Source organism: Phacochoerus africanus, chromosome 9 (assembly GCF_016906955.1).
Source record: "Phacochoerus africanus isolate WHEZ1 chromosome 9, ROS_Pafr_v1, whole genome shotgun sequence".
Lineage (NCBI taxonomy): Eukaryota > Metazoa > Chordata > Mammalia > Artiodactyla > Suidae > Phacochoerus > Phacochoerus africanus.
In genome coordinates, this window is record NC_062552.1 from 74,411,301 (window position 1) to 74,432,044 (window position 20,744).

The 20,744-nt window shown below is 35.9% G+C and overlaps 1 protein-coding gene across 1 annotated transcript in view; it reads right to left on the reverse strand.

The window, feature by feature from the left end:
- LOC125136644 (glycine cleavage system H protein, mitochondrial-like) overlaps positions 1 to 20,744 on the reverse strand; it is a 61,095-nt gene that overhangs the window by 14,100 nt on the left and 26,251 nt on the right. Inside the window, 1 exon segment of the mRNA XM_047797477.1 lies at positions 7,010 to 7,187. Coding sequence (XP_047653433.1) covers positions 7,010 to 7,187 — 178 coding nt within the window.

The following is a 20,744-nucleotide window of genomic DNA, read 5'->3' on the forward strand; positions in this document are numbered from 1 at the left end:
AAGTTCAATGATCCAATCCTCCATAACATGTGTATGACAGCACCTACAACTAAAATACCTATTTTCAGTTTATTCTTTCATATATATTGCAGCTTGGTGATTATTTACATTAACTAGATCCATTCAATTACATTTTTCTCAGGAGTCTTTCAAAGGTTTCATCCACGTTTATGCTTCTCAAACCTTTTAAGTGTTCAAATAAATAAAAGTTCAAAAATCTATGCAATTCTTATGTATGGTATTAAGTTAAATTTACATAAACATAAATAACATAAAGTCAGAGAAATCTTATGTCATAAATTAGAAGATACGTAATTTTGCTTAGACTTAACTGTACTACTGTTGTGCTTATATCATAACATGATAATTAAGCTTTTATTAAAATAAAGGGCATAGTAGAAAACATATGTATATATATACATCTGTATCCATGAGTAGAAAATATATATTTTATTCTTCTTCCTTTCCTCATTTCTTTTTGTCAATTGCACTGAAAGTGAAAATTTAGGATGATTCATGACTTGCAATTTAAGTCTTAAACAATCTATTCTAAATATATTTTTTCAACTTAATGATAGCTACTTTTCTATGTAAGCCTTCAACTTTAACTTGAGTGCATTATCTCATCACAAGAGGACAATCTTCCTGTTTCTCCTCCTTGCTAATATTGTTTCTACCATAACAATACCTAACCCTTTGTTCACTCTTTGCAGAACTACCTACTCTATCTTGGTCATGCCTGTCACGCTCTAGTCTCATATATTCCTTCTTTGATCTCCTGAAACCATGACATCCGACCCATTTTACACTTAATCAGAATCATGTGCATGTCTTTTGCTAGTGGCTTGTTTTGTCATGCAACTATCCATGCCTTTACCTCCTGCCTCCTTAGCTATATTTTAAATCCTTGGAGGACAAAATCATGGGCATCCCATTTTCATAGCATCAGTGATAATTTGATAGCTTGTGGGGAGTAACTGTTGTAGGAGTAAATGGCAGAGTAGAAATAAATTTGCCAGGTTGTCTGGGAAATAATCAGAGTTTTTAGATTTGTTTTTGGTGTTGTAGGGTTTTGTGTGTGTGTGTGTGTGTGTGTGTTTTAAGGAGTAAGGGAAAAGAAAAAGCAGAGGACTACTGCCTATCTAGGCTTATAGCTGAAATACTTGTCAACATGTCTGTATTAATCATACCACTTTTCTTATATGTAAAGCAGAATGGAGCACCTCCTAGAACAGGTAGCAGGATAAGCCAGGTAAAGAATATCATTTTCTAAAGAGTAAGAAGAAAGGAGGAATGTAGAAGGCTGAAAAAAATTAACTTGACTATTTGGGGTTCTTTGTGTAAGGCATAAAACCACTTTCCTACCTAGATTTGAGAATGTTCAAATGCTTTCTTTGCTTCTCTAGTCAACTTGAGCTTCCTTATTGAGTCTGAATACCTCCTATTACCTGCTGTGAATACGGAATTGCCTTCACAGCAATAGGTAAACACTTCAGGGTTATAGCCCTGAAGATACAGGAGAGATAGTGGCACCCTTGGGAATTCAGAAAAAGAATCTTCTGAAGCTACTTCTCTTCTAGTAGAGAAGCCATGGTAGGAAGGTCTTGTTTGCTTTGTTTTGCTTTGTTTTTGATAAAAACAAGCATTTGGGGCACTGCTGATATTGGAAAGGTGGTTGAGGGAGCTCAGCCACAGTAGCAAGGTTGGCAGAAAGGGCAGCAGGCATCGCAACTCTTTGTGGGCAGTTTCTATGTTCAACAGGCTTGCCTGGTGCCCCTGTTTTGTTGGCTTTGAATGAGGCAGAACATTGTTTTCCAAAAACACTCCTACTTTCATTATGATCATCATTGTCATTATCATCATTATCGCTATTCTCTGAATCACCCATCAGAGCAAACTTTCACATATTGACAGTGCCTGAATATAAGCACTTCAGTTTCTTTCTCAAAACAAGAGTCTGCAGGGTCACCCAGTCTTTGTAACTTCATAGGCAGGGGCCCTCCAATTACAGACAAATGTTCTGAAATTACCTTTGTGTTCCATTCACAAACCACATAGATGCATTTTTCTCATTAAATGTGATTCCATTATGAGAGAAAGGCAAAGTGGCACATATATATTAACCCGTAGAAAGTAAAGCCATACTCAAAATGTCCTAATTCATTGGATACAAAATAGGATAAAGGTGTCAAAATTTGGGGTATTATGGGAGCAGATATCTTCCACTGAAGGCCAAGGTATTTCTGTACACCCCAAAAGTTTCAAATCCGGTGTTTATTGCCTAAAACATGCCTGGGAAAATTAATGAGGTAAGTTATTACCTACCTTGTCTGCAGTTTTTCCATTACCAGCTATAAAAGGAGGTAGCAATCTCACTCTACCTTGAAGGCATCTTTCATTATAAATTATTTGCTTTCAATCATGAGTGGAATACAGTGAAAGGAAAAGTAGCAAGAAAGGTCTTCACTGTACTTTGTTACGACACAAAAATAGGAGCATTGAGCATCCATGTTACATTTTGAATTCAAATGATTAGTTGTGACTGAATCCTTAGTATTATCTGAAACCAGACTGGTTTCTTTCCTTTCCTTATATTTTTAAAAACTAATACAAGCCCAAGGCATCTTCTCCTATCTAGAATAATAACTCATTACTTTATGACCTGAGAGGTATCTTCATCTGTATCTTGCCTCAGCCTTACTTTTGTTTCCGCCAGCTGTGGAAGATAAAAGGTATAGGGGTGGGGAGAAAGTGTTCTGTGTAGCTAACCCTGCTCCTGACCTGTCAGAGAGAAACCAAAAATAGATTTCTGTCCTCTAGTACCCTGTCTGGTTATAGGTCCAGATTGCTCTTGGAGGACGGCAAAAATCACCCTTTTTTGATGGCTGTTGATGACCATGTAAGAGTCTTCAAGATGGCCAGTCTACAACCCTGAGCCAAAACTGCCATTGCCAATCATGTAGACACCTCAACTTAGACCCAAATATATTTGTTCATATAGATGAACTTCATACACAATTGCCCAGTTCCTTCTGTATCCTTACTTAAATCCAGACTTAAACTTTTGCATCATATTTATTAAAGTAAATGATTGCTCCACAAAAGGCTCCTGGGTGGAATAGGCAAGACTCTGAGGCCGATATTCCTAGGTGTGTGGAGATAACAGAGGAAGCTGCTGAGATCACGGAGCACAGAGGTTCCTCAAGATATTACCTGTGATGTGTTGTGAAATGCCAATAGTTTAACATTTTTAAATTGTGAAGAAGAAATATTACTGAAAGAGCTTACCAAACATTAAGTGCATGACTAAATAAGGCTAGCATGACTGCTATCATTTTTGTCTTATGTTGACTATAACCCCCACAGGAGTTGGGGTGCCTGATGGATATTCTCCTTAGGAAATATGTGGTCATGTCTGATAAGCATGAGCAACACAACATCATTTATTCTTATCAAAGTCTCCCAGGCAGGAAAAATTAAGAGATAGAGATTACCATTTAATCTGCAAGAACTAGGATCTTTATTCAACAGAATTTATAATTTATGTACTTGAATATTTTGCTATACTTAAAATCTTGAAATCTCCAAGTATAAAAATCACTGTTTTCTTAGAGAACCAGTGGTAGTAACAACTTACTCTTAAATAGATCTCTGCTTTGGAAGTGAATTCTTTATCTTAGTAACTAGAATTCCTTATATCTCTGTACCAGTAGTGGTTTGTGAAGGAATAAAATATTGTAATGGACAGAAATGCATTCTAGTGTCTCTTTTTCTTGTTCAACAGCTCATTCAACAAATTTTCATCGGGAGGTGTGGACTGGAGTTTTGGGATGGAAATGTTCTAAAATTAGGTTGTGATGATGGTTGTACAACAATGAATATAAAATTCATTTAATTATTAAAAAAACAAATTATCATCACCTTTGCACTATACATTCTGCTAAGATTTCAGGATTTGAGGTTATATAGCTTACTTTAGTTAGCTTAAGGTAGGTTTCACTTTCATCACAAAGAATCACAAAAAATATTAGGTGTCTGATAACAAAGGCTTATCCATTACTCACATATCATTTCTTTTTTTTTCTTTTTGGGTGGGCCATACCTGTAACATGTGGAAGCTCCCAGGCTAGGGGCAGAATCGAAGCTGCAGCTGCCAGCCTATGTCACAGCCACAGCAATGCCAGATCTAAGCCATGTCTGCTACCTACACTGTAGCTCATGGCAATGCCAGATCCTTAACCCTCTGAGTGAGGCCAATGATTGAACCTTACCACTGAGCCATAATGGGAACTCCTTATATATCTTTTGAAGGTTGGCCTTGTCTCTGCTCCATGTCAATCTTCATTTTGCAACCCCTGTCTGCTCATGCTGGTGGTCTCATTGTGGTGGGAAAGTAGCAATGGCAGAGTGATGTGGTGGGTTTCAAAATTTCTGTTTGAAAGTGACATATGTTACGTTAATTCATATTTCATTGGCCAAATTAGGTCACTTCTACAACGCGGTTGCCAATGAGATGGAAAGAATAATCCTTTGGTTAAGAGCTCCTGGAAGTGAGGGGCAGGGAAATATTTTTGAAAATAATACGATTTACAACACTGCCTAAGAGAACTTACAGTATAGAGGGAAAGCTCATACAATATGCAGAGTTCTGAATTAGCATCTATTAAGGTTCTTTGCCTTGCTCCATAATAAACTTCTCAAATATGTGCTCTTTTGGTAAATGTTTCTGGTTTTTTTCATGTTGAGTAAAGGCATACATTTGCCAAAAGAAAGCAAATTTAAGCCAGGTTTCGTAGTAAAAATGCAGCATTTAGAAATGTGGATCAGATGAATAGCGCCTTCTCCATTCCCAGGCCACATTGACTGAATGTCCAAGGCAATCGATTGTACAGATGTTGACCATTAGGATCACAGGAGGAAAAAGCTCTAATTTAATGGAAAAAATGACTGATTCAATAGTCACATATCAATACAATCTCTTGGTCATCCGATAACTATAGATCTCCTTAAAAACCAAATGAGAAGGGTGAAGAAATGGAAATATATTAAAATTCACATGAAGTTCCTCCCTGACCTTCATTAGGCCAGTGTTGGTTTGCTTCTGGCTCTGGCCTTTGTACCGGTTCATCCAATCCCAAATGGATGCATATCACACACTCAAGTCTAAACCTCATCTGAGAATTTTTCATCTAATTTTGTTTAATATGAAATGCCTCTAACTTCTAATAATATTCGATAATATTCAGTTGCCCAAAGGGCCTGATTGTTAACTTGTCTGAAAACTTGTGGTTCAGTTTAGTCATCCTTAGAATTTATATTGTCAGTAAGTGTATCATATAAATAATTCAGCTGCTAAGGAAAGATAGAATCTGTAAAAATGGTGGAATTTGCAAAACTTTCATTATCATGTTTAACATTTGATGAGCTCTTAAATCTGAATACAAAGTACAAAGATTCATTGCTTAATGAAGGCTATTTTTAAAAATAAGTATAATGCAGTTCTTACACTTTGCCTGATACTAAACTGCAAGTAAAGTTAAGGTTTCTTCTAAGAGAGGAAACTGAATGACCATTTTGATAAAATGATTAAATAAATAGGTTTTAAAAGTAATAGGTATATAGGGAGACCCTGTGTTATTGTTGAAGGAAAGGTGACTAAAAGACAGAGGATGTGAAAAACATACAGCTCTTCTTCAGTGAGATGTGCCACCAGAGCAATAATTTGCTGCTGCCAGATATTCTGAATTTTAAAACTGTGTGATTTCGGTCACATCCTGGTAAATTTCCTGGAAAATCATATCTCTTTTCCTTCATTGACTGAACTATAATCACTGCACTACTAAATATTTCAGACAAAAAGTAGGTACTGGATAATGTATTAATAAAACAATCATAGTCCCTGCTCTCAGGAGTTTGGTGTCAACTAACAAAGGAAAAATAAACTAATTATTGTAGTGGGTTCCATGAAAGAAAGAAAGCCCTGATACCTAGAAATCTACATCAGTAGTTAAGGATGGCTTCTCTGACAAAGTCATTAGCCCAGGTCTAAAGAATGAGAATTGGGGTCAAAGAGTGTTATAAACAGAGAAAACATCTTCAGCCATGCAAAGGAGCTGGATTTTATGCAAATGCAATAGAAAGCCACTGACAAGTTTATAGGCAGGGGAGTAAGAGGAGGTGATTTAAAACAATTGATCTGCCTATTGTGGGAAGAATGAATTTTAGAGAAAGAGGAGTATAGTCAGGGAGATGCAGGAGGGCAAACTGCTCTGGTTCAGGCAATTGATGGGAAACAGGACTAGGAATAGTGAGAATGAAATAAAGGCAGGCAAATGGATTTCAAATACATTTTGGAGGAAGAAGTGTTGGTATTAGCCTATAGTTGGTATGTGGAATGATGAAGAGGGAAGCATTAGAAGTATTTGCTGCCTTCTGCCTTGAACAACTGGGGAGATGGTGCCCTATAGTTAGCAAACGAAGGCTGGGAAAGAAATCAGTGAAGGGTAGGTGGTAATCAAAGAAGCCATTTCAGTCTGTCTAGTGGAGATTATGATGAGTTTTCCAGTTGTAGATTTCAAGGTGTAGTTGGATACTTGAATCTGGAGCCCAGAAGAAAGCCTTGGGCTAGAAATAAAACACGATGTTTAAAGCCACAGGAATGGAGGAAGACATAAAAAAAGGCTAAGGAGTATAGAGAATCTGAGACTAAGTTCTGGTGTCATCAAGAAAACTGAGAAATAAACAAACTGGGTCAACAAAAAACTGAGCAGATGGGGTCAAAAAAGTCAGAGACAAACCAGGAGGGAGGAATGTCTTGCACGTCAAAGGAAGGCAGTATTTCAAGAAGGGGGTGGTATACCCCCCTAAATCTTGATGAGAGGCAGAAGAAATTAGAAAAGAAGGCTTTTTTCCTCCTCATTTATAATGATTTTTATTTTTTCCATTATAGCTGGTTTACAGTGTTCTGTCAATTTTCTACTGTACAGCAAGGTGACCCATTTAGACATACATGATAATGTGAGACGCCTTCTTCTTAACAGCAGAGACATTACTGGGAATCTTGGAATAAAGAGTTTTTTTAGTGGAGCGGGCATGGGAAGATGTCACCCAAACAGGAGTGGATTGAGGAGTAAACGTGATGTGAGGCAGTGGAGACAGCAGATATAAACAGTTCTTAAAAACTCGCTCTGTAAAGGGGAATATAAAAAAGAGGATATGTGGATAAGAATATGAGACTCAAAGAGGATTCTTTTTGACGAAGAATCATAAGTTCATTGCTAATGGGAAAGGTAAGGCAGAAAAAAGACTTTGATGGTACAATTAATAAAGAGATGCAAAGCCTATGAGAAGGCTAGGGCAGGTGGGAGTTTGATCTTCAATTAGCAAAGGGATTTCTTAAAAAATAGGAAATGAGGTGAAGATGGATACAGATGCAGGGAAGTGGAAAATGTGAGTAGATTCTATCATTTAAATATGCAGAATCAAGACCTGAGAGGTAGGGAAGGTGTAGGGCAGGTATTTTGAGAGAAGATAAATGTCTATCAAGCTGTAGGAAGCTTTAGGAAACATTTACACATGGGGTGTTCCTAGCATTTTGGGAGAGCTTTAATACATGTTGACAAATAGATTGAAGTATGACATTTTAGTTACAAAAACATATTCACAATTTTCAGACAGAAACCCAAGACAAATTTTTGCATGTACAAGATTTAGTCCAAAAACACACTTTTTGCAAAAATCTCTCAAAGGCTCGACTAGATGAGCCACACTTGCCAGTTTGCCCCAGCCATGGCCTGTGACCAAGACCCCAGTTTAAAACAGTCATCATTATATACCCTCTAATTGCCCCAATCCTCTAATTTAAAAAGGCTGGTAAAGTCAAAGTTTTGCTCAGTAGAAACTTTGGATATTTGCATATTGGAAATGCCATGATTATATGCAGATAACTATTTTGGACCATGTTTTATATGGATAAATGAGATGCTTATACCATTACTTTGTATTTTTATTTTTTTTCCTGTGATCACCTTAAAAAAGCCCATGGTTCTACTTGAGACTGTTTTCCAAAACCATTTCCTAAGTTAGGCACCCTGAGTAAAAACGCTTGAAATCTCCTGGTAAGCCTGAGTATTGATTATCTTCTAATCTAGTTTTGACTTTGCCTTGAAACTTCAGCCATAAAAGATTTAAAAGATTCTGCCCTTCACTAAAAGCTATCATCTGTAATCCTTGCACTCGCCCATTTCAGAATCCAGATGACTGAATGTCACATTCAGTTACCTTTATAAACCCCCAAATCAAAGTTTCTAATATCAACACTTGCCTCACTCATCACTCTTGCTTCTCAACTCCCAATTTATTGGTAATTCTTTACCACCCCTTGCCACTTACTGTCTGCAGGGTTGGAATGGTCAGAGCAGCTAAACAGGCTTCTGGAGTCAAACAGCTTTAAAAGTTCCACAAATTTCGTACTGGAAATGGGAAAACATAAAAACAGTGCATGTCAAAATGTCATCCCATGTTGACAGTAAATCACTTAGCTAACATTTAGCTTGTCTTTCTTTGCTGTACTATCAGGAATGAGTAGCGGCTGCTGTGTGTGCCTGTGTGTGCGTGTGTATGTGTGCTTCAGTGTAATTTTTTTTAAGCCTTCAGATAATGCTGCAGCTTTGGCCTCCATTCTTCTTTCTTAACCTTTTACAAATAGCCAAAATTATATATGGATGTGCGATTTTACTGTCCTTTTCTCTCAAATGCAGGCAATAAAAGTTGATTTGCACTAACAAGCTAAAAGCTCTGAGTGCAGACTGTGATACCTTCCAGGAGGGAGAGCGGCTATTAGATCCTATGATGGTAGAAGTATTTTCACAACAGACATCACAAAGATTTAAAATCCAGAGCTAGGATCCAATCTATTGTTCAGAAGTCAGCCAGTATGGAAGAAAAGATTCAACTGCTTCGATTTCAGTATAGTCCAGAGAGACTATTGCTACTGCAATTTCAGCCCTCCCTCCTCTCTTCCATATTCTGCAAGGATTCTGATTATGGTAGGTTCATAGGATTAATAATAAAGTATAAAAATGCTTGTGAGAAAATACATGCTAGAAATATCCTATGTTTATGCCACTTGCCAGCAGTTGAAATTTCCATTAGTTACAAAGAAAAGTAGAAAATGCAGTCAAGGAATATGTTAAAAATGAAAATATTCTTCTATTATATGCATCTGTCCTTCCCATTTCACATTTCACTGGCAAATTTATTGAATTTGAAAAGACGTTGTTTTGAAAAGATGTCACTATGGTCCTGCATAGAATTGCAGGCTAGAAATACAAAACTGCCAATTTGCTAGGGCAGATTTAGCCTAACATAAATATATGTAGTACTTCTTAAAGGATGAAAGTATAACTGGACAGTTTCAAATCTCAACTAGTATACAGAATATATGTATGGCCACTATTTAACTATCATGATTGTGCTGTTCAGTCAAACAAAAAGATGTCCCAAGAAAAGACGGAACTTCTATGAAGAAAGGAATGTATTTAGAAAGATAAGCATAGTTTATATTGATAGATAGGCTAACCCATTTTTGCATCTAGGCCTTTCTCCTATCACTCAAAATCAGAAGGACATAAGGGGAATGTTACAATAAGTCTATAAAAAATGCTTGTCAAGCCATTAAGTCACTTCATACAGTACATACAGAACTAGAATGGTTATGGTCTAAGAGTTTGGGCTTTGGAGCCAAAGAGTCTCCATGTTTTCATCCAAGCTGCCTTTTTTTTTTTCATGAAAGAAATAAAGCCCTGCTACCTAGAAATCTACACAGATAGCTAAGGATGTCTTCTCTGACAAAGTCAATGGCCCAGGCCTAAAAATGAGAATTGGGGACAAAGAGTTATAAGTGGAGAAAACAGCTTCAGCCATGCAAAAGATCTGGATTTTATTACAGTGCAAGGGATAGCCATTGACAACGTATAGGCAGAAAAGTAAGAGGAGGTGATTTATGATAAAAAACAATTGATCTGCCTATTGTGGGAAGAATGAATTATATAGAAGTGTAAGAGTATGTATAGTCAGGGAGATACAGAGAGCGAAATTGTACTGGTCCAGGCAATTGATGAGAAATGGGACTAGGAATAATAAGAGTGGAAATCAAGGCAGGCAAATGGATTTTAAATACATCTCGGAGGAAAAAGTGTCAGTATTTGCCTATAGTTGGATGTATGGAGTGATGCAGAAGGAAGCATTAGAAGTATTTGCTGCCTTCTGCCTTGACCAACTGGGGAGATGGTGCCCTATAGTGAAAAGATGAAGGCTGGAAAATTAATCAGTAGGAGGGCAGGTGGCAATCAAAGAATCCATTTCAATCCATGTTATGGAGATTACAATGAGCCTTCCAGCTGTAGCTTTCAAAGTGTAGATGGATATTTGAACTTGGAGCCCAGAAGAAATATGTAAATGGCACCTTATAAATTTTTCTCAAATATCAGTGACTTCATAATGATTCTATACGTAGAAATGGACACAGATACCATATGCATGGTCTATTTTTATGTAATTTTAGTAGCTCTCATAATAGAATGGATAAAAAGTTCACTCAGATTTTATTCTTAGTACAGAAATTTTAAGCAACTCTAAGTAAGCCGCAAGTCCATTAAAAGTAATAGAAGGAGATAGAGATCAGCTCTGAGTAAATCCTGTGCAAAGGAATTTATCTTCCAAGTATTCACCTCTTCTGGAAGATAAGAGAGATTTTCTTAACCAATTAATTGAGACTGTTAACTAAATGTCATGGCAAACAAATCCAAGTTTTACATCAGGAAGCCACTTTTTATTGCAAACTTGGCGAGAACACTATAAACTTCTGTAAAGTGATGATATAGCACTTCCAGGATCCCTGCTGTGCTTCCTGATTAACAGATTTAAATACATGGCTAATTGGGAAAAAATGGTGACTGGGAATCAGTGGGAAAACAGCTACTGATTCAGATTCTAAAACAGCTATTCCTCAGTTTCCTGATGAAAGATGAGACTGATATTTGACTGTATGACATCATTACTATTCTTCAGGCCAATGGAGGTGACAACAGGGGGCAAAGAATTTGTCAGTAGGTTTTCCTGGAAACTGAGGCCAACCTGAGGGTAGGACAGCAACACCCTGGAAGGAATCTGGAATTTACCTAGTTTGTTATTCAAACTCCTCTCAGCCATTAATTGACATCACTTTGGTTATCAGTATATACATCTGTTTAGACCTCTGGGTATTAAGCTCTTAGAGAGAAGGAGCTTTTTATTTTTTTTTCTTACAGAGACTAGTAAGATGCTTCATATATGGCCAGCATTTATTTATTTGATAAAACAGCACAATTATCTTTTATGGTAGAATTTGGATCCAAGTTTTTTTTAATCCCACTAAAAAAATCTGTATAAATCAATCAGTCAAAAAGTATTTATTGAATATTGACCACATCACTGTGCTTAATGTATGTGTGCTTATGTTTATGTAGTGTGTGTGTGTGTGTGTGTAAATTCTCAGTGCTTTTTGAATGAATAAATGTGTATGTGTAAAGACTTCAAGGAGTGTTCATCATAGACTAAATTTGTCAGTGGATACTCAATGGAAAAGGTGAAATTTGAGTTATCCTTGGGAGGAAACGTGTAGAGAAATAGGAGCCAGCAACAGCCTCAATATTTGGATAAGGACAAGCACCCAATGAAAGAACTTTGTCTTGACAAGGAGCTAATGTACAAAGTGGCACCACCATCGTCTTAGTAAACAGCTTAGTCCCTAATGCACAGAAGGAGAGTTTTGACTCACTGTGGCTCCCAGAAAAATTGGTAAAGTGGGTTCAGACAGATGTTTTGCTTATACTCAGAATCATCCCCAGATGTTAAACATAATATATGTGTGAAATCCCAAGGGAATCTAAGTGGTAGAATCAGGATGACATCTGTCCCTAAGAAGTTCATGCCAATATCAGAGTACAAAACTGATGATGTATGGCTGGTATTAATGCTGATACTACTAATCCTGATGAGTTTATATTTTGTTTTAATAGACAAAGGTTTTTGTTGCCTAGCATCCAACCCAGTAACTTCATTTTCTGGGTGGATATTATTACTTTTGCTGCTGGGTTTTGTGATCCACATAAAAAATGAATATGATTGGTCGAGTTTCAACTCTGACACTTTGAATCAAAAGTTATTATGAAAATTTGCAACAAATTCTGAGTCCCTAAGTCTAATTCATTACTAATTGATTTAATCTCTCACTGTGTATAAGGTGCAGTGAAGACAGGAGGGGATGTAGAAATCTATTTTTGTATAAGCTTCATCTGTTTCTGTAATATCCACTATAAGGGGCAATTTAAAAAATTATTATGGATATCTTCAAACATATATAAACCTAGATCACCTAGTAAAATGTATCCTCATGTATCAATAACAAACTTCAAAAATTATCAATACTTGGCAAGTCCCCTATTTCATCTATGTGTGAACACTTCCTCTCTCTCCTTGAGGATTATTTTAAAGAAGATTCCAGGCATCATGTTATTTCTTGTGTAAATACTTTCAGTATTTACCTCTAAACCACTAAAACTCTTATTTACATAGCAATAAAACCATGGTGTGATTTTAAAGGCTACAGGGCTACCTCTTCTGTTCTTAACCTGCTTATTTACCAATGTCTAAAATTTTATAAACTTAGCATTCTTTATTGAAAGATAAAATACTAACAGCTCATTGGAGCAATCATAGGTAAAACCTTCTCAGTTACAATATATAAAAGAAAAGGTATCTGAATTTGTGAAAGAAAATAGCCATTTTTGTAACTGTATCTAGAAAAGGCACAGATATCTTAGAAAGTTTAGAAACTGTGACAAGTTCCCTAAGATCCTAAGGTTATCTGTTTCTTGAGGGTATAATAATAGTCACAAACCTGCAAAATCTCAGAACAGTTAGTGATAGAGGTAGGATTGCAAGCCAGGTCTCCAAAGGTTAACATCTTAAATTCTGGTTTCTCCTCACCCTCTATCCCTTTCTTAGATGAACTTCCTGGGACTGAATTTCAGTCTTCTGTAACCCTGCCAGTAAGTGTGTTATCCAAGCATATTTCTCCTTTCTAGTTATTCATGCTCTAAATCCCCCAAGTCAATCAAATGGGTTGGTTTTCCTAAATGTAGCAAAGAGAACAAAATAGATTGATAGAGTTATGTTGCATATTAGAAGAGATGGAAGTTCCAGTTCCTGCTTCAGGTAGTTCATGATTATTACCAGCTGCAGAGTATTGGAATCCTGAAAATTCCTCCCAAACTCAATGGCTTCCTCCTGATTCCATGAGTTCATTTCCAGTGCATACTGATGACTGACCTTGGAGGAAACAACTAGAAGTCATACAAATTATTAAAGACTGTAGCAGCTTGAAGAGGACTATCGAAGACATAATTTGACATTTCTATGCCAAACTGAGCAGCCCATCCATCATGATGGGTTAAGACAAAATTCACTCAGTTTTATAGGAGGGCTTGCTCAGCTCTTCATGTGAAAACTTTTCATCTACTGCAGGAAGAAAAGATATGGCAATGAAGTTTATGGGGTGTTGGCATGGTAAAGACAGAGGATTCTAACAAAAAACACCAGCCACTGAGGACCACTTATCCCTTCTTGTCACAAGCAGGACTTAATAGTGGGCAAGGAAGGGCCTGCAGATTCTGAGCAATTGTGGTTTGGTGAGAGAAGAGCCTGAGGTGAGCCATGTGACTGTAATGAGTTTTCGACTAACTCAATACAAAGAAGGAAAGTGGATTACAATAGCCAGTGTCCTTCTGGAGGCTGGAGTTCTAGTGCCTCATCAAACCTAGTATTGATTGCTTTCCAGTGCCCCCTTTTCCCTGCTTAACTAAACCCCTTTCTTTCTTCCAAATCTAGCTCCAAATTCCTTTTCCCTCATAAACTTTGCTCAGCTACTCCAACCTTCAGAGATTATTCCCTCATCAAGTCTTGTTGAAGTTATTGTCTTTTTCACTTGGCAGTTGAAGTTACAAGATGTCTTAAAATTAATTTCTAAGAAGGCACCAAGTCAGAGAGCTGATTACTCGTCAAAAATGTATTTTGTACGTCTCTGCTTATAGATATTTTTTGTTATATATGATACAAGAATTATTGCCATTAAGTTATAAAAAGTTTGGTATAATAAGGATTCCTAGAAGGAATGTGTAAAAGTGGGCAGCATTATAGAGGGATGTAGCTCTCATTCAGTGGGAGCTTGTCACCCTCCAGCAGCCTCTTTACTACCTGGTACCCCATGAAAAATGATTGCGGTGGGTAAAGGGCCCACAGTGAGCTTCCCTATGTACCAACCAAGATCTCAGCTTAATCTTGTACCTCTATCCTTACACAATAAGCAATAGCTATATCTTTCATTGTGTTGAAGATGAGCTTTAATCATATATGAGTAACCTAGTCAGTGCTTCCAGAAACATAAAATTTTGGCAATCATTTGACATTAAAATTATATATTTAACTTACATTTTCTCCCAAGGGTTTTTTATCTTATGGTTCTCTTTAACTAGGTGGTAAACTGCACCGAAAATAGACTCCCACTTTTGCTCTCAATGCACAACTCATTGCTCCAGGCAAAACAGACTGTCAAAACAGGATTCATTTGCCATTACTGATAACAGTCTAAGCAAACACTGATTGAAGTGCTGAAATATTTGCAAAGCCTCTTCTTGGGGAGAAAGGTGGTTTTACCTGATAATTCCCTCATAGCCCACAATCACATGTAGAGATAAAATAGATTTCTAGATGAATATGAATACTAACTTATAACGTCTAATGTGAATGACCGAGTATTAAGTCTATCACTTATTCTACCATCATTCGAACTATTTATATCTATTCTAAGTTATTACAAGTTATCACTGCCCCAAACTTTTGGGGGAAATTTTTTATCTTAGATTATCTCATAGCTACTTATAGTCAGAAGCTCAAATGGCTGGAAGAATTCAAGTCTTATATCATCTCTTACTACTTCTAGTTTTCCTAGAAAAATCTGAGAAAAGAGAGCTAAATCATGGAGACTTTTTCCCCTCGAAACAGAATTCAATGAATTGATAATGTCTTTAGTTTTTGTAAGGTAGTTATAGACAAACCCTTGCATAACTTTTGCATTAACTATGAAATTTCTGTGGAGGATGTAGTACATTATACCATTCAATATCTGCTGCACTGTACCTTGACATCAGATATTTCTTTCAAAGTTTGGGACTTGAAAAACTTTTGGTTTCCCTAAGGAAATTGTATGCATTCTAATATTGTACACCAACTTGACTTGGCTACCAGGAGGCTTACATAATTTTTATGCTCCATCCCACAAACCATATTGAGCTTTTCTTAGTGGTACTTTTTTTTGTCTCTCCTTAGCTATGTTTTTGTCTTTTACTACTTCTTTTATATTAGTCATTTTAGAAACTGACTTAAATCCTTTCTAAAAGGATGTGGTGTACAAATGTGTTTAAATTGAAGTCACACGTAGCATTAAATGGGCAGACAGACTCTCAGTGAAGGCTGAGCTGGTCTCTATATAAGCAGTGAAGTAACACTAGTCTTGCCTGAACTCCACTGGGCAAGCTTCTGAAAAGACTGGATGATAAGATGTTTTTTATGAAAGCTCACCTATCCAAGCTAGAATAAGGAATTGTATGTGGGGCTAATAGGGTAAATGCTTTCAGAAAATGCTTGAAGTTACCTTGAAAGTCCATCCATATTGTTGCAAATGTCAGGGTCTCCTATTTTTATGGCTAATATATATACATTTTTATTATTATTACATATATAATTATTATTATACACCCATCACATTTCCTTTATTTGTTCATCCACTGTTGGATACTTAGATTGTGTTCACATCTTGGTTATTATGAATAAAGCTGCAATGAACATGAGTGTGTAGATATCTCTTTGAAATAATAATTTCACCTTCTTCAGATATATACCCTAAGTGGAACTGCTGGATTATAAGGGAGTTCTATTTTTAATTTTTTGAGGAAACTCCATATTGTTTTCCATAATGGCTGTACTTCATACCAAAAGTGTACCAGGGTTCCCTTTTCTGTTCATCCTCACCAGTGTTTGTTAGCTCTTATCTTTCTGAAAATAGTCATTCTAACTGGTGTAAGAGGATATCTCATTGTGGCTTTGATTTGCATTCCCCTGACAATTCCTGATGTTTAGTACCTCTTCAGTACCTGTTAGATATGTGTATTAAATCATCACACTGTATACTTTAAACATATACAAAGTTACATGAGTAATATTTCAGTAAAGCTGGGTGGTGGGCAGGAGGAGAAAATGTTGACCCTCTGTGTGCTGCTAGATGCAGGAAAATGGCAACTGAAAGAGATCTTGGAACTTGAAACTTAGAGAGACCAGCTTGCTCAAGAGAGACCAGGCAGTTAGTGCAAAGCAACACTGATTTTGGAAAGGATTTCTTGAATACCAGCATGGTTTTCTTTGACTTACTCCTGAGTGACTTGAACACCTTGCGACTTCTTAGGTAATGTTGCCTGCACGTCTGGGCCAAGACAGATCAGGCACAAATTCCAAGATTTAGCGGAGCCGAGGAGAACTTGTGTGCATCCCTGGATTGGGAAGAAAATATCAGATCTCACTATTTCTGGGTCAGGGACCTGGATAATAATGACCCCTTCTGAATGTTCAGTGACATCTCTGAGTGTCCAGTAATGTGAGTGTCAGAAAGGAAAAATCACAGTCCATGCTTACTTACCATCATTTTGAGCTATAGTGAGATGACTATTCATCATTCAGACAAGTTTGGATAGGAGAATCTAAGACCAAGACTAATATTTGGCCACGTGGGAAAGGGCTGGAAAGTCCCTAGGGCTCTCAAGCAAAATATCCATGTCTAGAGAAGTCAGTAGAGAAACAAAGTCAAGATTATCAAGGACAATTTAGAAAGCTGGGCTAATAGGCTAATTTTTAAGTGCAGGTGGGCATCTGATCTTAGGAAATAAATTTCTCTATTTTTAATATAAATTTTTAGAACAATTTTAGGTATACAGAGATATGGTGCAGAAAATAAAGTTCCTATATGTCCTTCACCTCCATAGTTTCTTGCATTAATGTGATATATTTCCACAGCCGGTAAAGCAACATTGATACTATTATTTAATGACTACAGTTTATATTAGGGTTCACTCTGTATCTTGCACAGTTCTCAGGGTTTTCATAAATGCATAGTAGCATATCGTCCACAGTGTTACAAAGAATAAATTCACTGCACTAAAATTTCCCTAAGATCAAAATGTTTATCCCTTACATCTTCCACCTTAAATCCTGGCAACCACTTATCTTTTTACTGTTTCTATAGTTTTGCCTTTTGTAAAATGTCATATAAAGTTGGAATAATATAGCATGTAGCTTTTTCAGACTGGCATATTTTACTCAGCAATAGGCATTTAAGTTTCCTCCATGTCTCTTTATAACTTGTTAGCTCATTTCTTTTAATTGCTGAATAATGTACCTTGTATGGATATACCAATTTGTTTATCCATTTACCTATTGAAGGACATTTTTGTTGTTTCCAATTTTTGACCATAATGAATAAAGCTGCTACAAACATTTACGTGCAGGTTTTTGTGTAGACCTAAGTTTTCATTTCCTTTGGGTAAACACCAAGTGGTGTGATCACTGGACTATATACTAAGCCTATGTTTGACTGTAAGAAACTGCAAGACTGTCTTCTAAAATGCAGCTGTACATTTAGCTGTACATTTAGCAATGGATGAGAGTTCCTGTTGCTACACATCTTCATCAGCATTTGGTGTTGTCAGTGCTTTGGACTTTGGTTATTCTAATAGACCTCTTGTGGTAACTCATTTTAATTTTCAATTCCCTAATGATATATGATGTCTAGCATCTTTTCTTAATGCTTACTTGTCATCATATATTTTTCTTTGGCAAGGTGTCTGTTCAGATCTTTGCGCCATTTTCTGCTTGAGTCTTTTGTTTTCTTATTGTTAAAAATTTAACAGTTCTTAGTGTTTTAAATGTAGGTACTTTATCAGATATGTGTTTTGCAAATATTTTCTCCCAGGCTGTGCTTTTCTTTTCATTTTCTCAACATTGTCTTTCACAGAGTAGAATTTTAAAATTTTAATGAAGTCCAATTTGTTAATTTTAATCTTTCATGAGTCATGATTTTGATGTAAACTTAGTAAACTCAAATCCTCTGGATTTTCTCAAATTTTGCCATCTATAAATTTTACATTTTTGCATTTTATACTTAGGTTTTTGATCCACTTTGAGCTAATTCTTGTGAAAGGTGTAAAAGTATAAGGTATGTAGATTTTTTTTTTTTGCATGTAGTTGTCCTATTGTTTCAGCACCATTTGTTGAAAATACTATGCTTTCCAATTGAATTGCCTTTGTTCCTAGTCAAAGATCAGAGACTATTTATATGAGTCAATTTCTGGACTTTCTGTTCTCTTCCATTAATGTACTTGTCAGTTCTTTTGCTAAGACCACATTTTCTTGATCATTATAGTTTTATATTATGTCTTGAAATCAGGTAGTGTTAAGTCTCTTGTTTTTATTTTCTTGAATATTGTATTGGCCATTTCGGATCCTTTGCCTTTCATATAAATTTTTGAATTGATGTGTGGATATCCACAAAATAACCTGCTGGGATTCTGGTTGGTATTGCGTTGGATCTATATATCAATTTGGAAAAATTTACATCTTAATATTGTCAACCCTCTTGATTAACATGGAATGTCTCTTCAGTTAGTTAGATCTGTGATTTCTTTCATCAGAGTTTTGTACTTTTACTAATAAATATTTATACATATTCTGTTACAGTTATACCTAAGTATTTAACCGCCTATCAGTTCTTTTTTGTCTATTCTGTAAGATTTTCTAAAGAGACAATGATTATCTTCAAGGCAGAGATAGTACTGTTTCTTCCTTCCTAATCTATGTACCCTTTATGTCATTTTTTTTTTGTCTTATTGCATTAGCTAGGACTTTCAGTATGATGGCAAATAGCAGAGGTGAGAGAAAACATCTTTGACTTATTCTCCGTCTTAAGGGGAATGCATCTATTTTCTCACCATTAACTGTAAGATTAGGTTTTCTGTAGATGTTCTTTATCAAATTAAGAAAATTCCTCTTTATTTCTAATGTTTTGATGATTTTTACCATGAATGGATATTGGATTTTGTCAGATCATTTTTATCCATCTATTATGTATGATTTTTCTTCTTAACCTGTTGATGTGGGAGATTTCATTAATAGATTTTTAAATGTTGAACCAATCTTGCATACTTCAGATAAATTCAATTTAGTCTTAGTGTATTATTCCTTTTATACCTTGCTGGTTTGATCTGTTAATATTTTGCTGAGGATTTTTGCATCTTGGTCATGAGAAAAATAGTCTGTAATTTTCCTTCTTAGTAATATCTTTCCTGATTTCATCATTAAGGTAATGCTGGCCTCAGGATGAGTTTGAGAGCTTCCCTCTGCTTTTATTTTCTGGAAGAGATGGTATAGAATTGATTTCTATCTTTTTTTGTTTCCCTCCTGGGCATGCTTTTCCCTGAGACCAAAAGTACTGATGAGGTAGGGTATGGCAGAAAGATGAAAATTTATAGGCATATCTAATCCTCAGATGATAAGATTAGGTTTACTGAGAAGACTTCATAGTTTCTATGTTGGTAATTTTATAGTCTGTAATCATTGCTAGTAACGTCTCACTCAATGCAACACACTTGTTTGAAGAGTCAAACCAGCTTGTGAGTAGATAAAAAGAAGTCTTGAAGTCTTGAAAACAATTGCTGTGGCTATAACCCAAAGAAAGAGTGTCCACATAGATAGTAGGTAATAAAATATTGATTACACATTAACTTGGTAACCTCTAGTTGCAAATATAAAGCACAACACCATACAATCTTTTTAAGTGTAAAGGAAATGTATTCAAATATACTTTAAAACAAAGATACATGCTTTTTAATGTATTTGAAGAGCATTTAAAAATCAGCTACACATGAGAATAAGACATATCACCACTTTATTTTACCTACAGTTGTGAAAGATAAAGATTGTAGTTTTATAGTATTATCAGGAGAATCAAATAAGATAAATTAATTCATAATGTTTTAATCATCTATTATTTTACTTATTTTAATGTATATAAAAGTAAGTCAAGCGCAGCTCTTGCCTTCAAGTAGCTTGTACTTTAGAAAAGGATAGTACACATAAATATCATTATGAAACAGTGTAAGTGACTTAAAGAGGGTACCAATAGAGAGCTGCAGGGCAAGCCTTTCCTAATTTTTATTGTGAATGGGCAGATTTACTGATTTACTTTGCTGTATACCTGAAACTAACACAATTTTCTAAGTCAACTATATTCCAGTAAAATTTATTAAAAAAAAAAAAAACTGGGGGGAGGTCAGATTTCTTTCTGTGGCTATAATTTGCCAACCCTTGCTCTAGGGTCTTAAAAATAAAGAGAAAGAATATTGTGAAAAATAGTTGCCAAGTTATAGAGCTCTGTTCAAATGTTAAGGTATTATTCATTGAGTTTATTAAAGACTGAGACAGTGTCTAACTTGATGTTAATGCACAACTAATAGTCCCTGGCTGATAAGCCAATTTGTTGCCAGGTGAATCAAGGGAGTTATAATAATTAAGGGTAATAAACCACATTTATCCTTTTCTTA